The following is a 12945-nucleotide window of genomic DNA, read 5'->3' on the forward strand; positions in this document are numbered from 1 at the left end:
ATTGCATAGCTCACCGACAACGCTGACTGCATATATCCCGGGGATTCGCTTCCGACTTGTCTGCTAGTCACAGAGTTAGCTCTGTAACGAAGCTGCTTCTTGAATTTTTGGTTATCCATGGAACATATTGCGTATCTGCAGGCCTTGTAGAATTGCTACTGCTGTTGACTGTCGGGCAAGCTGTAAGTCGCGCGTTGGGGTTCCTGCTTGCGGTACTTATGTTAACGAAACTGACACAGGGCTTGTCTGGAGCATCTTGACTCGACTTGCAGCTTGATGGGAACTGCCTGGGCTCTCTGCAAACTCACGCTGTGCATCGGAAATCAGAATTCAGCCAGTATTGCATTTGGCAGTTGATGATCAATCAAAGATATCCTGGCTACCGAAGCATGAGGAGAAGTGGAACTTGCAGATACCAAATGCTTCTGCTGTATTTCTCTAACTCAGGAAGCCACTGAAGTAAGCCGAGGCTTGGACATCATTGAAGCTTGATCCCCTCAGGCCATTGACCGCTTCATAGAACCTCCCATCGACTTCTTTTCTTCCAGGCTTCAGTTGGTTTCTCTTCCTTTCCGTCGACTATTGCCCTTTCATTATTCCATCTGGAGATTCCCCTAAGGTTCTTGTAACTTTTTCATAGTCCTGTGAAGTCCATCAAACGCAAACACGATGTCTTCTGGCCGGTCCCCCACACGGTCGACGCGGATTGGACTACTTACGCAGACTTTGGTTACCAGTCCGGTCATCAGCTGGATCCTCCCGGCGCGTATTCGCAACAGACACCACAACGATGTTGTTTTCATTGGAGAACGACGGATTCAGGTCAAAGAGGCACTCGCTAGCGGCCACCTTGAAGATGTTGTGGACAAAACAGATATCCAAGGCTCAATCATTGGGGCAAAGGTCATCAATATCGGGTCCCTATTGCCCTGGGAGCCTTTGGCTCCATCGAGGTTGACGGTCTCTTCCCCTATTACAGAGAATCTACCTGCTCAGATTCTCTTTCTTTCTACGAGCTCCGATGAACTCCTTTTCATGTACTGCTCGGACAAAGGAGAAGATCCATTTGTTTCTTACAGCCGACCTTTGCCCCGAGATGTCGGTCTAGCCGAACGTTATGGCGCGCACATTGCAGTTGATCCTAGGTAAGCGGGGCTCATCAATAGTTTGATTGACAAGAGCTTACACTGGTATTCAAGGTCGCGTGCAGTCGCAGTCTGTGCATCCCGTGGTTTCTTCGGTCTCTTGTGGCTGAAGTCGCATGATGATATTCGGATGCAGATGGCACAGGGAAAGCTAGATCCACTGAAGTTCGTATGTGATCATCACTGCAGGTTCCCCTTCTCAGCTCAGATGTTAACAATATTTGCATAGGAAAAATTCTATGAAGTGGATGGTGACATCCTGTTCATGGAATTCCTTTATCCCAAAAAATGGACCGATACGCGGGTCATCTTGCTCTTGATTGTCCGTTCCAATCAGGAAACACGGTGCATGATCTATAACTGGGAAGGGGAAGAAGAGTCCCTTGGTGAACGCCCCATTTGTACCAGCACAAGTCTGCCTCCATCACTTCAGTTTCCCAACATGGTCATTCCTTTGGCCAAAGAATCTGCTTACCTCATTGTCGGCACAAAAGGTATGACCTTGCACACACCCTCTGGCGAATCGCCCCCGATGAGGTATCCGCCAATCCTTCCCGATGGCGGCGACTCTCTTCAAGCTGGGCTGTGGACTCGCTGGGCCAGACCTTCGCGGAACTGGATGTACATGCAGAGGTACGATGGGATTTTCCTTTGTCAAGAAAACGGCTGGATCTATTATCTAGAGTTTGGCAACGACAATGAACTCGAAACCCAGACCTCTCTGGGTCAACTCCCCTGCGCTGTTGACACAGCGTTTGACATTCTGGATATGGGTCACGAAGGTGGGGACTACATTATTGCTGCCGGAAGCCAGGGCGATGGTGGATTGTTCGTCCAGGAGGCACGGGATCACCCCAGATGTGTCCAGCGATTTGTCAATTGGGCGCCCGTCCCTGATGCAGTCATTATTCCCGCGAGTTCTCCAACCGTAGGCGACCGAACTCCAGCCGATGCACAGGACCGTCTGTTTGTCTGCTCGCCTTCTGCTTCAGAGAAAGGGGCAATTACCGAGCTACGACGTGGTGTTGAGGCCCTGGTTGGTGTCTCGGCCGAAATGGGCGGATTCGACAGCATATATGATATGTGGGCTGTGACATCCAGTTCTGACGATTCAATCCACCTGATGGTCTCTGATCCGCTTTCCTCCTACCTTTTGCACACAACTCTTGATATGAGAGATGGCATCAGTGCCCTCGAGGATGGTACCGGCGTGGAGAACGAAGAAACATTGGCGACGGGCTGTACACCTTCCGGTGTGATCGTCCAGGTTACTGGACATGGTGTGCAGCTGTTCACTCCTGGTGACCCCTCTCATGCCAACTCTATCAAAAATGGCCCTCTTAAGACTGTCACGGCGGCTTTCGTTGATGGTCTGAATTCTACCGTCGTCATGACTTCAAGAAGCCAAGGGCTGTACTATCTCCATATTCATCGCATCGTCACGACGCCTAGTGGCCCCTCCCTGTCTGAGGATGAAGCTTCACACCCGCTTCACGCAGAACCCATTTGCATCACCTATCATTGGTGTGATCAGTTTGAGTTTATTTTTATCGGCACCGGTGATGGCACAGTGCTATCCTTTGAGCTCTCAAGTCACATCGGAGGACTCAGGCAACACACCGACACGGCTGTTTCAGACCTGCAGTCAGCAATCGATTCAAGAGCAATCGACAGCCTTGCTGTTATCGATGCTGTATGGGAGGACAGGGTCCAGAAGTTCCTACTTTGTGGCCTGCGATGTGGCGTACTTGTTTCATTCAAGATTGATGGGCTTGTTGCCAACTTTGGCGACATACCTGTCCTTTCTATCGATGGTGAGCCATGCCTACATCCAATAAGGATTATTTTCGCTGACCAGATACATTTTCTTAAGATCTGCAACAACAAAAACCGAGGGATATTGGGATAACATCAATCAAAATCAAATCGTACGGATCATACGCTTTGTTTACATGCGGTGATAAGTTATGGCATGTAACTTACGATCATGATAATGTCTCTGAATATGTCCTATCTCGTGTCTGGATCACTGATCAAAGTCGAGTAAGTCTTCGCTCCGTCGTGTCTTTCAGATTTGGGCTAATGTTCATGCCAGCCTACATGGTTCCCAACCCATATCTCTGGCTTTGATGCTGCTCTCGCAGTAGACTCGGAGGCTGATGAAGCCACAGGTGTCTATCTGTTTTGTTTTGCAGATGGCCACCTTCTGATATGCTCTCTGGATCTCCAAGCGAAGACTGTTCCAAGGCGTATTGACATTCCTGGAAACCCCACCAAAATCACCTACTCAAGTCATCTCCAGAGACTCATTGTCTCATATACCGTCACTCATCCAAGCCAGAGACTGTTTGAGTTTGCCCGAACAGCGCGTATCGAGTTCGTGGACCCGGATACAAAACAACCAGTCGCTCCTTACGATCAAGCTATGGTGGCTGACGGCCTTCAGCAATGGAGACCAAACGGATGTAGCGGGGAAAAGGTCACTTGTATCATTGACTGGATGCCAAAGAAGAATGGCCATCGATATCATTTTATCGCAATTGGGACTTCTATCGCTCTTCCTCCACAGCCAAACAGGCACCACGGTCGGTTGATGCTCATACAGACAACCCGAAACCCCAACGATGCCGAAGCCATCTATTGCCAGGACAAGCACATACAACATTTCGATGACCCGATCTACGCGATGGTGCCGTTCAATGACTGTGTGATCGTTGCCGTTGGAAAGAGATTTGTACCGGTCAGCCCAAGTGGCTCAGATCTAAAATGGTCTCGCACAATCACCGCAATGCTTCCCTCCCCAGCTGTCGCCATGACAGTGCACGATAACTTGATCTACGTCACCACCTCAAAGGAGTCTTTGCATATCTATCAGATCGTCAGTCATTCTCGTCTGGATATCGTCATTGTCGACTCTCACCCGACTCCACTCCTTGGTTTGACTCACTGTCACGTTGACGCCTTTGAAGGCCACCCCGAGACACTTCTCGTAAGTAGTCGAGGCGGAACTACGCGAGCCTTTGCACAAAACAATGAATCACTCTATGCCTCGGTTCCTTGTGCGACAGCCGATCTCCCCGTCTCACTGGTGAAAATCGCACGAAGTTCCAGACGTCTACCATGGCTGGAAACGACAAACATATTTTACGGCTTTGGTATCGATGGGTCCGTCTATCGCCTCTTGACCCTCTCATTTTTTGAGTGGCGTCTCCTGAACATCCTCCTGCGACTCTGTCGGAGGGACCCTGCCATCTGCCCCGGGGCAGACAAAAGACGGCGTTTCGCTGACGCCATCTATGAGAAAACCATGCATGTCGATGGTAACATCCTGGCTCGCCTCGCTAGTCGCGAATCGAGCCATCTGAATGAACTGCTCACGGCATGCGGCAATGGCCAACTCAAGCAACTGGACTCTGACCTTGTGCAAACGTTCATTCATGCCACTGAGGAAGCACTGGGCATTGATGAGAACCATGTCCAGGTTGTTTCAGACTGGCTCCGGGATGTTCTCGGCGTGTAGGATCCTGGATGATGCTAGCGAGGCGGGCGGAGGATGGAACAAGAGTCATTTTGCCCCAACTTGGGCTATTGTTGGCGGTATGAGTGACATAAACCATAGAAAACCTTGAGGCTATTCAAATTTGCGCATATTAATAGGATAAATCTGTAGAAAACAGCCAACAAACCTCCTAAAGATGTTGGTAATTTTGTATGTGGCAATGGCCCATGTCAATCCCCACTGGTTCATGATTCTTCCGAAATTCTTTTCCCTCCCACACCCCTCCCTTGGCCCACTTTACAGAGAGCTCTATCTTTGTCTCTGTCTTTCATTCTGGGGATTGTCTTCATTTTCTTCTTCCTATTGCCAATCTTTTCCGTTTAATCATTATCGCCGCCAACCGGTTAACTCCGTTTGTGCGCCACTGCCATTTCTCCGCTTGAATCGGATCACAGATCAGCACACACCCAAAGCGAAACCAGAACTTTTTTCACATTTTCACAATGGCGCCTAAGAAGAAGGGCAATAAGAAGCAGGAGCAGGACTGGGAGGCTGATCTCGGTGAGGCCGCCCCCACCACCGATGCTCCGGCTGAGCAACCCAAAGAAGAAGACAATGAGGAGGAAGCACCAGTCGGTGGCCTTATGGCTGCTTTGAGAAAGAACAAGGCCAAGAAGGCTAAGAAGGGCAAGGTGGTCAACGATTTCGTCGAGGGCGAGGATGCGGCGCCCATCGACCCTCTGGCCAACAAGGAGCCCGAGGAGGGTACCTTCGATGAAGACGATGTATTCGCTGGAAAGGCCAAGCCCATCAAAGAGATTAAGGAAGTGGCCAAGCCTGCTCCGGAAGAGCCTGCGGGCGAGTTCCGAGTGAAGACCAAGAAGGAGAAAGAGCGCGAGAAGAAGGAGAAGGAGAAGCAGCGCAAGAAGGAGCAGGTGGGTTTAAATCTTTCTTCCTGTCCAGAGTCTGTCCGATCATTTCGCTAACATGTCCTTCTGTGTTTATAGGCTGCCCAAAAGAAAAAGCTCACCCCCGCTGAACAGAAGGCCGAAGACAAGAAGGTTGCTGCCGCCGAGGCCAAGAAGAATGAGCTCGCCGCTGCTGCGCCCGCCGCAGAGACCGGTAAGAAGAAGAAGCTTCCTCCCGCCCTCGCAGCCCTTCAGAAGCAACAGGAGGCTCTCCGAAAGCAGCGTGAGGAGGAGGAGCGACTTAAGGAGGAAGAGAGGGCTGAGGCCGCTAGGCAGAAGCTTCTCGATGAGGAGGAAGAGAAGAAGCGCGCAGAGGCTCGTGAGCGCAAGAAGGAGAAGGAGCGTGAGAAGAAGGAGCAGCTACGCAAAGAAGGTAAGCTGCTTACCAAGGCCCAGCGAGAGGCCAAGGAGCGCAACGAACTGCGCATGCAGCAGATGATTGCTGCCGGTGCCAAGGTCGCTGGCTTGCAGGAAGACGCCGAGAAGAAGCGTCCTGTTTACGATACCAAAAAGGAGAACAAGAAGAAGAGGGCTGGCAAGAAGCAGGAAGAGGATCTTGAAGCTGCCGCTGCTCGAGCCCAGGCTCAGCGTGAGGCTGAAGATGCACGTCGCAAGAAGGAGGCTGAGGAGAAGGCCAAGGCCGAGGCTGCTGCTGCCGCTCCTCAAGACGAGGCCGACGCTATTGACGACTGGGAGCAGGCTGCCGACGAGGACGTCAAGGACAGCTGGGATGCTGAGTCTGACGAGGAAGAGAAGGCCGCTGCCGAGGCACCCGCACCCGCACCTGAGACGAAGGCTGAAGAGAAAGAAGAGGAGTCTGAGTCTGACTCGGACGAGTCATCCGACGAAGACTCGTCCGATGAGGAGCAGACCGCGAACCAGAGGGCCATCCAGGCAAGAAAGGCCGAGGCCGCGGAGCGCAGAAAGGCCAAGCACGAGGAGGCCATGGCAGCTCGTTCGAAGGACGATCTCCGATCTCCTATTTGCTGTATTCTTGGTCACGTCGATACTGGTAAGACCAAGCTGTTGGACAAGATTCGCCAGACCAACGTGCAGGAGGGCGAAGCAGGTGGTATCACCCAACAGATTGGTGCCACTTACTTCCCTGTCGATTCCCTGCGTACCAAGACCAATGTTGTCAACAAGGATGGCAAGTTTGAGTTCAAGATCCCCGGTCTGTTGATTATCGATACCCCCGGTCACGAGTCCTTCTCCAACCTGCGTTCAAGAGGTTCCTCTCTTTGCAACATCGCTATTCTGGTCGTGGATATCATGCACGGTCTCGAGCCCCAAACCCTCGAGTCTATGCGTTTGCTGCGTGACCGCAAGACTCCTTTCATTGTCGCATTGAACAAGATCGATCGTCTATACGGCTGGAAGAAGATCGATAACAACGGTTTCCAAGACAGTTTGGCCATGCAGAACAAGGGCGTTCAAAACGAGTTCCGCACTCGTCTTGAAGCGACCAAGCTTGCTTTCGCCGAGCAAGGTTTCAACTCCGAGCTCTTCTTTGAGAACAAGTCTATGTCTCGCAACGTCTCTCTCGTGCCCACCTCCGCCCACACCGGAGAGGGTGTTCCTGACATGCTGAAGCTTCTTACTTCCCTGAGTCAGGAGCGTATGACCAACGCACTGATGTACTTGTCCGAGGTTGAATGTACAGTTCTGGAGGTCAAGGTCATTGAGGGTCTCGGTACCACCATTGACGTTATCTTGTCCAACGGTATCCTTCGCGAGGGTGATCGCATCGTGCTGTGCGGTCTTAATGGACCTATAACAACAAACATTCGTGCGCTCCTGACACCAGCACCTCTCAAGGAATTACGTCTCAAGTCTCAATATGTTCACAACAAGGAGGTGAAGGCTGCCCTTGGTGTGAAGATCGCTGCCAACGATCTGGAGCATGCTATCGCCGGTTCTCGCATGCTTGTCGTTGGCCCTGACGATGATGAGGAGGATCTCGAGGAGGAGGTCATGTCCGATCTGGAGTCACTGCTGAGCCGTGTCTCGACGGATCAGCGTGGTGTCACAGTCCAGGCCTCCACCCTGGGTTCTCTTGAAGCTCTTCTGGAGTTCCTTAAGGTCTCCAAGATTCCCGTCGCCAATATCTCGATCGGTCCCGTCTACAAGCGTGATGTCATGATGGCCGGAACCATGCTTGAGAAGCATAAGGAGTACGCTGTCATGCTGTGCTTCGATGTCAAGGTCGACAAGGACGCGCAGGCCTATGCCAACGAAATTGGTGTGAAGATCTTCACCGCAGACATCATTTACCACTTGTTCGATGCCTTCACTGAGCATATGGCTAAGCTCACAGAGCTGCGCAAGGAGGAAGCTAAGCTTCTTGCCATCTTCCCCTGTATCATCAAGCCCATTGCTGTCTTCAACAAGACCGATCCCATTGTCATCGGTGTCGATGTCATTGAGGGAAGTCTGCGTCTCCACACTCCTCTCGCTGCGGTCCGAACTAACGCCGCTGGCGTGAAGGAGATCGTTGACATTGGAAGAGTGTAAGTTTCCCATTGCCTATATTTGATTTGACCATAGGTTCTAATTTATCTTTACAGCACATCCATCGAGCGCGACCACAAGGCCGTCCCGGTCTGCAAGAAAGGCCAGCCCTCCGTCGCTGTCAAGGTCGAGGGTCCTAACCAGCCCATGTATGGCCGTCACCTCGAAGAGAAGGACCAGTTGATCTCGCACATCTCTCGTGCCAGTATCGACACTTTGAAGGAATTCTACCGCTCCGAGGTCACCATGGATGAATGGGGACTGGTCAAGAGGCTCAAGCCCGTCTTTGACATTCCTTGAGTACAGTCCTCGGGCTCGCTTTCGGCGTGCGATCTCTCAGCACCGAACCTACACCAGCCTTGCGGGACTTGTTCCTTCCCCTCGCCAATATCAACGATCAATGGCCAGCAAGTGGCGAGGTTTTGTTCTCCGTCGGCTTCATGGCCCTCGGTTACATTATAGAACGTGTGGAGGAGATCAAAATTTATTGAGTTATGATTGCTATTCGGTAAAAGGGAAAAGTTTGTCTTCATTGCGATCTGAACATATGAATGACCGTGACTTGATGGATGAACAGGAAGAGAAGTCACTTGTATTTGGTATAGGAAAAGCAAGGTCTGGTCGATACCATATGGCTTCTTATAGTGAATTGAATGTTTTTACCCTCTTCTACCTTGATAGTAACTTATACATCCGCTTCATTCTTACAAATGCAATCATATGTACAAATCTACTTTCCCTCTCCCTCCTCACTACCACCATACTCATCAAAACTAAACCCTCGCATCAGTCCTTGCTTTTGGAATTCTTAAAAATCCGCCCCCTCCCACTTCTCAACCTTCCCCCCATTCCTCTCCCAGTCCAACCAACTCCCCATATAAACCCCAATAGTCGCCGGATCATACCCCGCCTGCACAGCCATCTGCGCCGCAGCCTTAGCCCGCACCCCAGCCTTACAATAAAACACCATCTGCGCCGGCTCCCCGCCCTCCGCCGACGGGCCCGGATCAGGCTTCGGGAATCCAAACCGCGTCTCGAACTCGTCCGGTGTCAGATACATTGCGTCGGGCTGTGATGCTAGCGGGATGCAGACGGCGGACGGGATAATGCCGGTGCCGGTTAATTCGGCGGGTTCGCGGACGTCGATTAGGATTAGGGGGGCGTGGGTTGGGGAGTTTGGGGAGGTTGTTGGGAGGGCGGCGGTTATCTGTTTTTGTCCGGTTAGTACTTGATTATACATTGGGTATGGCCCATGGGGTGTGGGAACTGGGCTCCGATACGTACTTCTTCAAACCCCCATTGCCGGAGACTACCCGGGGAAGCTTTGATGCTGTTCTGGCGTGTCTGCACTTGGTACGGGGTCTTAGTCGAGTATGGCTTGAGAGATGTTGACTGCTGGGCGCGGAGGAAGCTTGTCTTGGGTGTTGGTGTTGTGGACAGGCCTCTTGTTGTTGGCGTGGAGATGGCTCGGAGGGCTGCAGCCGCGGAGGGGGCCGTGCGTGTTGGGGTCCTGGATGCTGTGATGCATAGGGTGGCGGCGGAGCGCTGAAGTGTTGATGATAATGAAGCCATTGTTTGGTTTTTGGGTTCGGTGGTTTGTGGAGGTTAGGTATGGAGGAGATGTAGGTACGGAGATGGTGGCCGAGGTAATGGTGGCGGTGATGTCAGTATCTGCCGTATGTTACCGCCTGGTGTTTTGGGATATCTTCGCTGATGTTGCAGGTTGGTACCTAAAGGTGAGGTCAGATTTTGCTCAAGGGATAAGGTTTTAGATCTGTAACCTTATTGGATGTCTTGGGCTATTGGGTTGGCAGGGAGCTGACGTGTGATGTTTATTCGGGATAGAGTTGGTTGGTTCCAAATTCTATCCATCCATTTCTTTGCAGATTCGAGTGAAAGTGTCGGGCCGTGTCCGGATATATACTACCTACCCAGAATCGTCATACCTATTCGATCTAATACTCTGTCCTGCCCGCTGGATTGTATACAGAATCATCTAAGCCAGAAGGACAACACATAAGACCAAACGACCGGAGAACCTACGCACCCAGTCAGTAGGTAGGTAGGTATGCAGGAGCAATGACGGCCTAATATATACCAGTGGAAGCAGACCACAAATAGCACCGTGAGGTAGATCGGCAGTGAAAGAAAGATAAAAACAATTAATATTAGTCTAATTGCGCATGGCTCTAGAAGCAGTCACTCCGCCAGAAAGAAACCGAAAGCCCCCAGTGACCCCTTGCGGGCAACAGATCATAATCACAAAAGGGCTGATTTGCGTAAGGGTATGAAAAAAAAAATCTCTCCAAAAGAGACAATGTAAAGACTCTTCCCTTGCTGAGTGTCCATCACGCATCAAGATCGAAATTGAAAAGAAGAAAGAAAGGGCCAGTGGACCACCCCATCTCCAGGACAGGAAGGCAGCATATGAAAGATACCAAGCCCTTCTCTATCCAGAGAATGGGGCTGGGTTCCAGCTTCGCTTTTTGTTTGTGCAGAAGAAATGAATTCAAGGGCGAGGACGGAAAGTAAGGAGACAGTCATCCTGATATAGGTTAGTGGATTGGTCATGGTAGAGAATAGGGGATGAATCAGAACTTACTTGGGGGAAGATGGTGGCAAACACCTTGATATCCTCTGACTCGGGAGTAGGAGTGTGCTCCCAGTCCATAACCATACTAGCCTTTCCAATCATAGACATCAGGGACAGCTGAGCGTAGGTCTGTCCCAGGCAGTAGTGGGGACCTGTACCAAAAACCAGCCAGTTCTTGGACTGCTGCTCAGCAGTACCGGTGATCCAGCGGTCTGGATCGAAGGAGTCGGCATTGGGGTAAGCCTCCTCATCGTGGCAAGCGGGCCACACGGAGGGAATGATCATGGAGCCCTTGGCGACAGTGACAGTCTCGCTGATGGGGAAGTCTTTCTTAACCAGATAAGGAACCATGATGACGGGAGGACGGTAGCGCAGGGTCTCCTTGACGACGGCGCGGGTGTAGGGCATGTTGTCAAGCATCTCCATAGTGGCAGGAAGAGTGCGGTCACCGTTGCGGACGCGGAGGTTCTCTTCACGGACCTTGTCCAAGATCTCGGGGCGGTCAGCCATCAGCTGGAACAACCAGGTGGAGGCAGCACTGGTGGCATCCTGGGAAGCGAACAAGAAGGTGAAGATAGTTTGGGCAATTTCGTAATCGGAGAATTCACGGAGAACCTGGCTGGGCTTCTCTGAAGAGTCGACCTGAATACCCTTGGCAATCTTCTCGCGGTAGGAGGCGGAATCCAATTGAGCCTTAACCCAGGCGTCCATAATACAGGAGATCTCACCCCCCGCGGCCATACGGGCCTTTGACTTGGCGGCACACTTCGTGAACTCAGCGAGCACCATGTCAGCAGCCTTCTTCCCGTACCAGGTCTTGGTGTAGGGCAGAATGATGGGGAAGTTGACTAGTTCGAGAGCGGCGGTGATCAGGTAGTAGTCATCGGCGATCTTCTGAACACCCTCATCGGTCATGTAGTAACCAACAAAGGTACGGCAAGACAGAGCACACATGAGCTCGCGGAACTCGGGCATCCAGGGGGTCGGGGTGTAGTTGTTGGCGGCGGATTTCTCGAGGAAGTGCTTGTTGTAGGCATTGAAAACCTCCTCGGCGCGAGGCAGATACATAGCCAAAGCCTGGCGGGTGAACAATCCGTTCAAACCCTTGCGGTAATCCACATGGGCCTTTCCATCCAAGAAGACCCAGTTGGTCTTGCCGAGCAGCTTGTGCGCGGCGTCCACAACACAGGGCTTGACATAGGCGGGCGAGTTGAAAATTTTTCGGGACATATCACGACTCGACGCAATCACGACGAACCTTCCATTTAGCGTTAGCAAATGTATTCCGCGGAGGTTGCGGCAACCGCGGCAACCTGATTTTCCTGACTGATTGGGGGTTCTCACTTGTGGAAAACAGACACACAGCTCAGGTCTGCACTGTCCCATTTGGCCTTGTATTCGGTGAACTTGGGGTTGACTGATTGCAGGAACGGTCCCATGAAGGGAATCTTGTACATAGGGCCAACGATGGCGCCCTTGAGGTAGTGGTACTTGACTGTAGAAAAGGGGGGAGCATGTGAATATCCAGACGCGCTTGTTCGGGTCACACTCATGGCAATTGCACTTACACTGGTCATACAGCACAGCTGCGACCAAGAAGGTCAAGAGACCCTTCCAGATAGTGAACCCATCTAGGAGAGTTGCAACGAGACCCGTTGGCGCAAAGAGATGGGGGGAGACTGTCGCGTCCGCAGATGGAGAGACGAAGCTCCCTGTGATATTGGCCATATTGACCATTGATCGGAGTCCTTCTCAAATTCCGAGCGTATGAGGAGGAAAGAGCAATCGGGGAATCCAGAACAAAAGGGGAAAAAAACGGGAGTGGGGAGAGAGGAGAAAGGATTGACTGGGGCTCAGGGCTCAGGGGTGGGAAGCCAATTACACGGAGGGTCCGGGTGGTATCAAACCTTGTTATGTTGTACGCCTTTGACATAAAATTGTGCTAGGCGATTAGCATAGAGAGTAACTAGGCATGCTCTAGAAGCATGGGCTGCATGGCACTGCCTTGGTCATAATGATATCTTTTCCTTTTCATGTCTCTAGCAAAATCCATGATTTCTGCTCTATGGGGCCATAGTTACTTCGGCAAGACCGATAGTTACCAAGGGCTTAAAAAGTGTATTTCATTTGGTACCTGAGTATACCTAGGAGTTTGATCTGGACACATATTAGAGGTACTGTAATAGTAAAGACTCAGACTTTTAATAGTCTAGTCTCCAACTCATGCTA

General features: G+C 51.4%; 4 protein-coding genes across 4 annotated transcripts; 2 read left to right on the forward strand and 2 right to left on the reverse strand.

Annotated features, from left to right (window-relative positions):
• Positions 1-669: 669 nt before the first annotated feature.
• Positions 670-4665, forward strand: thtA (the record flags this gene model as incomplete). Its single annotated transcript, XM_056662301.1, has 5 exons — positions 670-1145; positions 1200-1314; positions 1375-2959; positions 3019-3188; positions 3241-4665. 5 exons carry the CDS (start codon positions 670-672, stop codon positions 4663-4665), a joined length of 3771 nt encoding a protein of 1256 aa, XP_056524414.1.
• A 482-nt stretch (positions 4666-5147) lies between these two features.
• N7515_001558 (putative mitochondrial translation initiation factor IF-2) lies at positions 5148-8423 on the forward strand (the record flags this gene model as incomplete). The annotated part of the gene is made up of 3 exons (XM_056662302.1): positions 5148-5579; positions 5652-8122; positions 8180-8423. The coding sequence occupies 3 exons, from the start codon at positions 5148-5150 to the stop codon at positions 8421-8423; spliced, it is 3147 nt and encodes a 1048-aa protein (XP_056524415.1).
• A 508-nt stretch (positions 8424-8931) lies between these two features.
• Positions 8932-9695, reverse strand: N7515_001559 (uncharacterized protein; the record flags this gene model as incomplete). Its single annotated transcript, XM_056662303.1, has 2 exons — positions 8932-9330; positions 9408-9695. 2 exons carry the CDS (start codon positions 9693-9695, stop codon positions 8932-8934), a joined length of 687 nt encoding a protein of 228 aa, XP_056524416.1.
• Positions 9696-10632: 937 nt separating this feature from the next.
• erg5 (C-22 sterol desaturase erg5) lies at positions 10633-12453 on the reverse strand (the record flags this gene model as incomplete). Its single annotated transcript, XM_056662304.1, has 4 exons — positions 10633-10668; positions 10726-11974; positions 12061-12211; positions 12285-12453. The coding sequence occupies 4 exons, from the start codon at positions 12451-12453 to the stop codon at positions 10633-10635; spliced, it is 1605 nt and encodes a 534-aa protein (XP_056524417.1).
• Positions 12454-12945: the final 492 nt, after the last annotated feature.

The sequence above is a fragment of the Penicillium bovifimosum genome, assembly GCF_028826915.1.
Source record: "Penicillium bovifimosum strain IBT 22155 chromosome Unknown utg000002l_segment0_segment0, whole genome shotgun sequence".
In the NCBI taxonomy this organism is placed as follows: Eukaryota; Fungi; Ascomycota; class Eurotiomycetes; order Eurotiales; family Aspergillaceae; genus Penicillium; species Penicillium bovifimosum.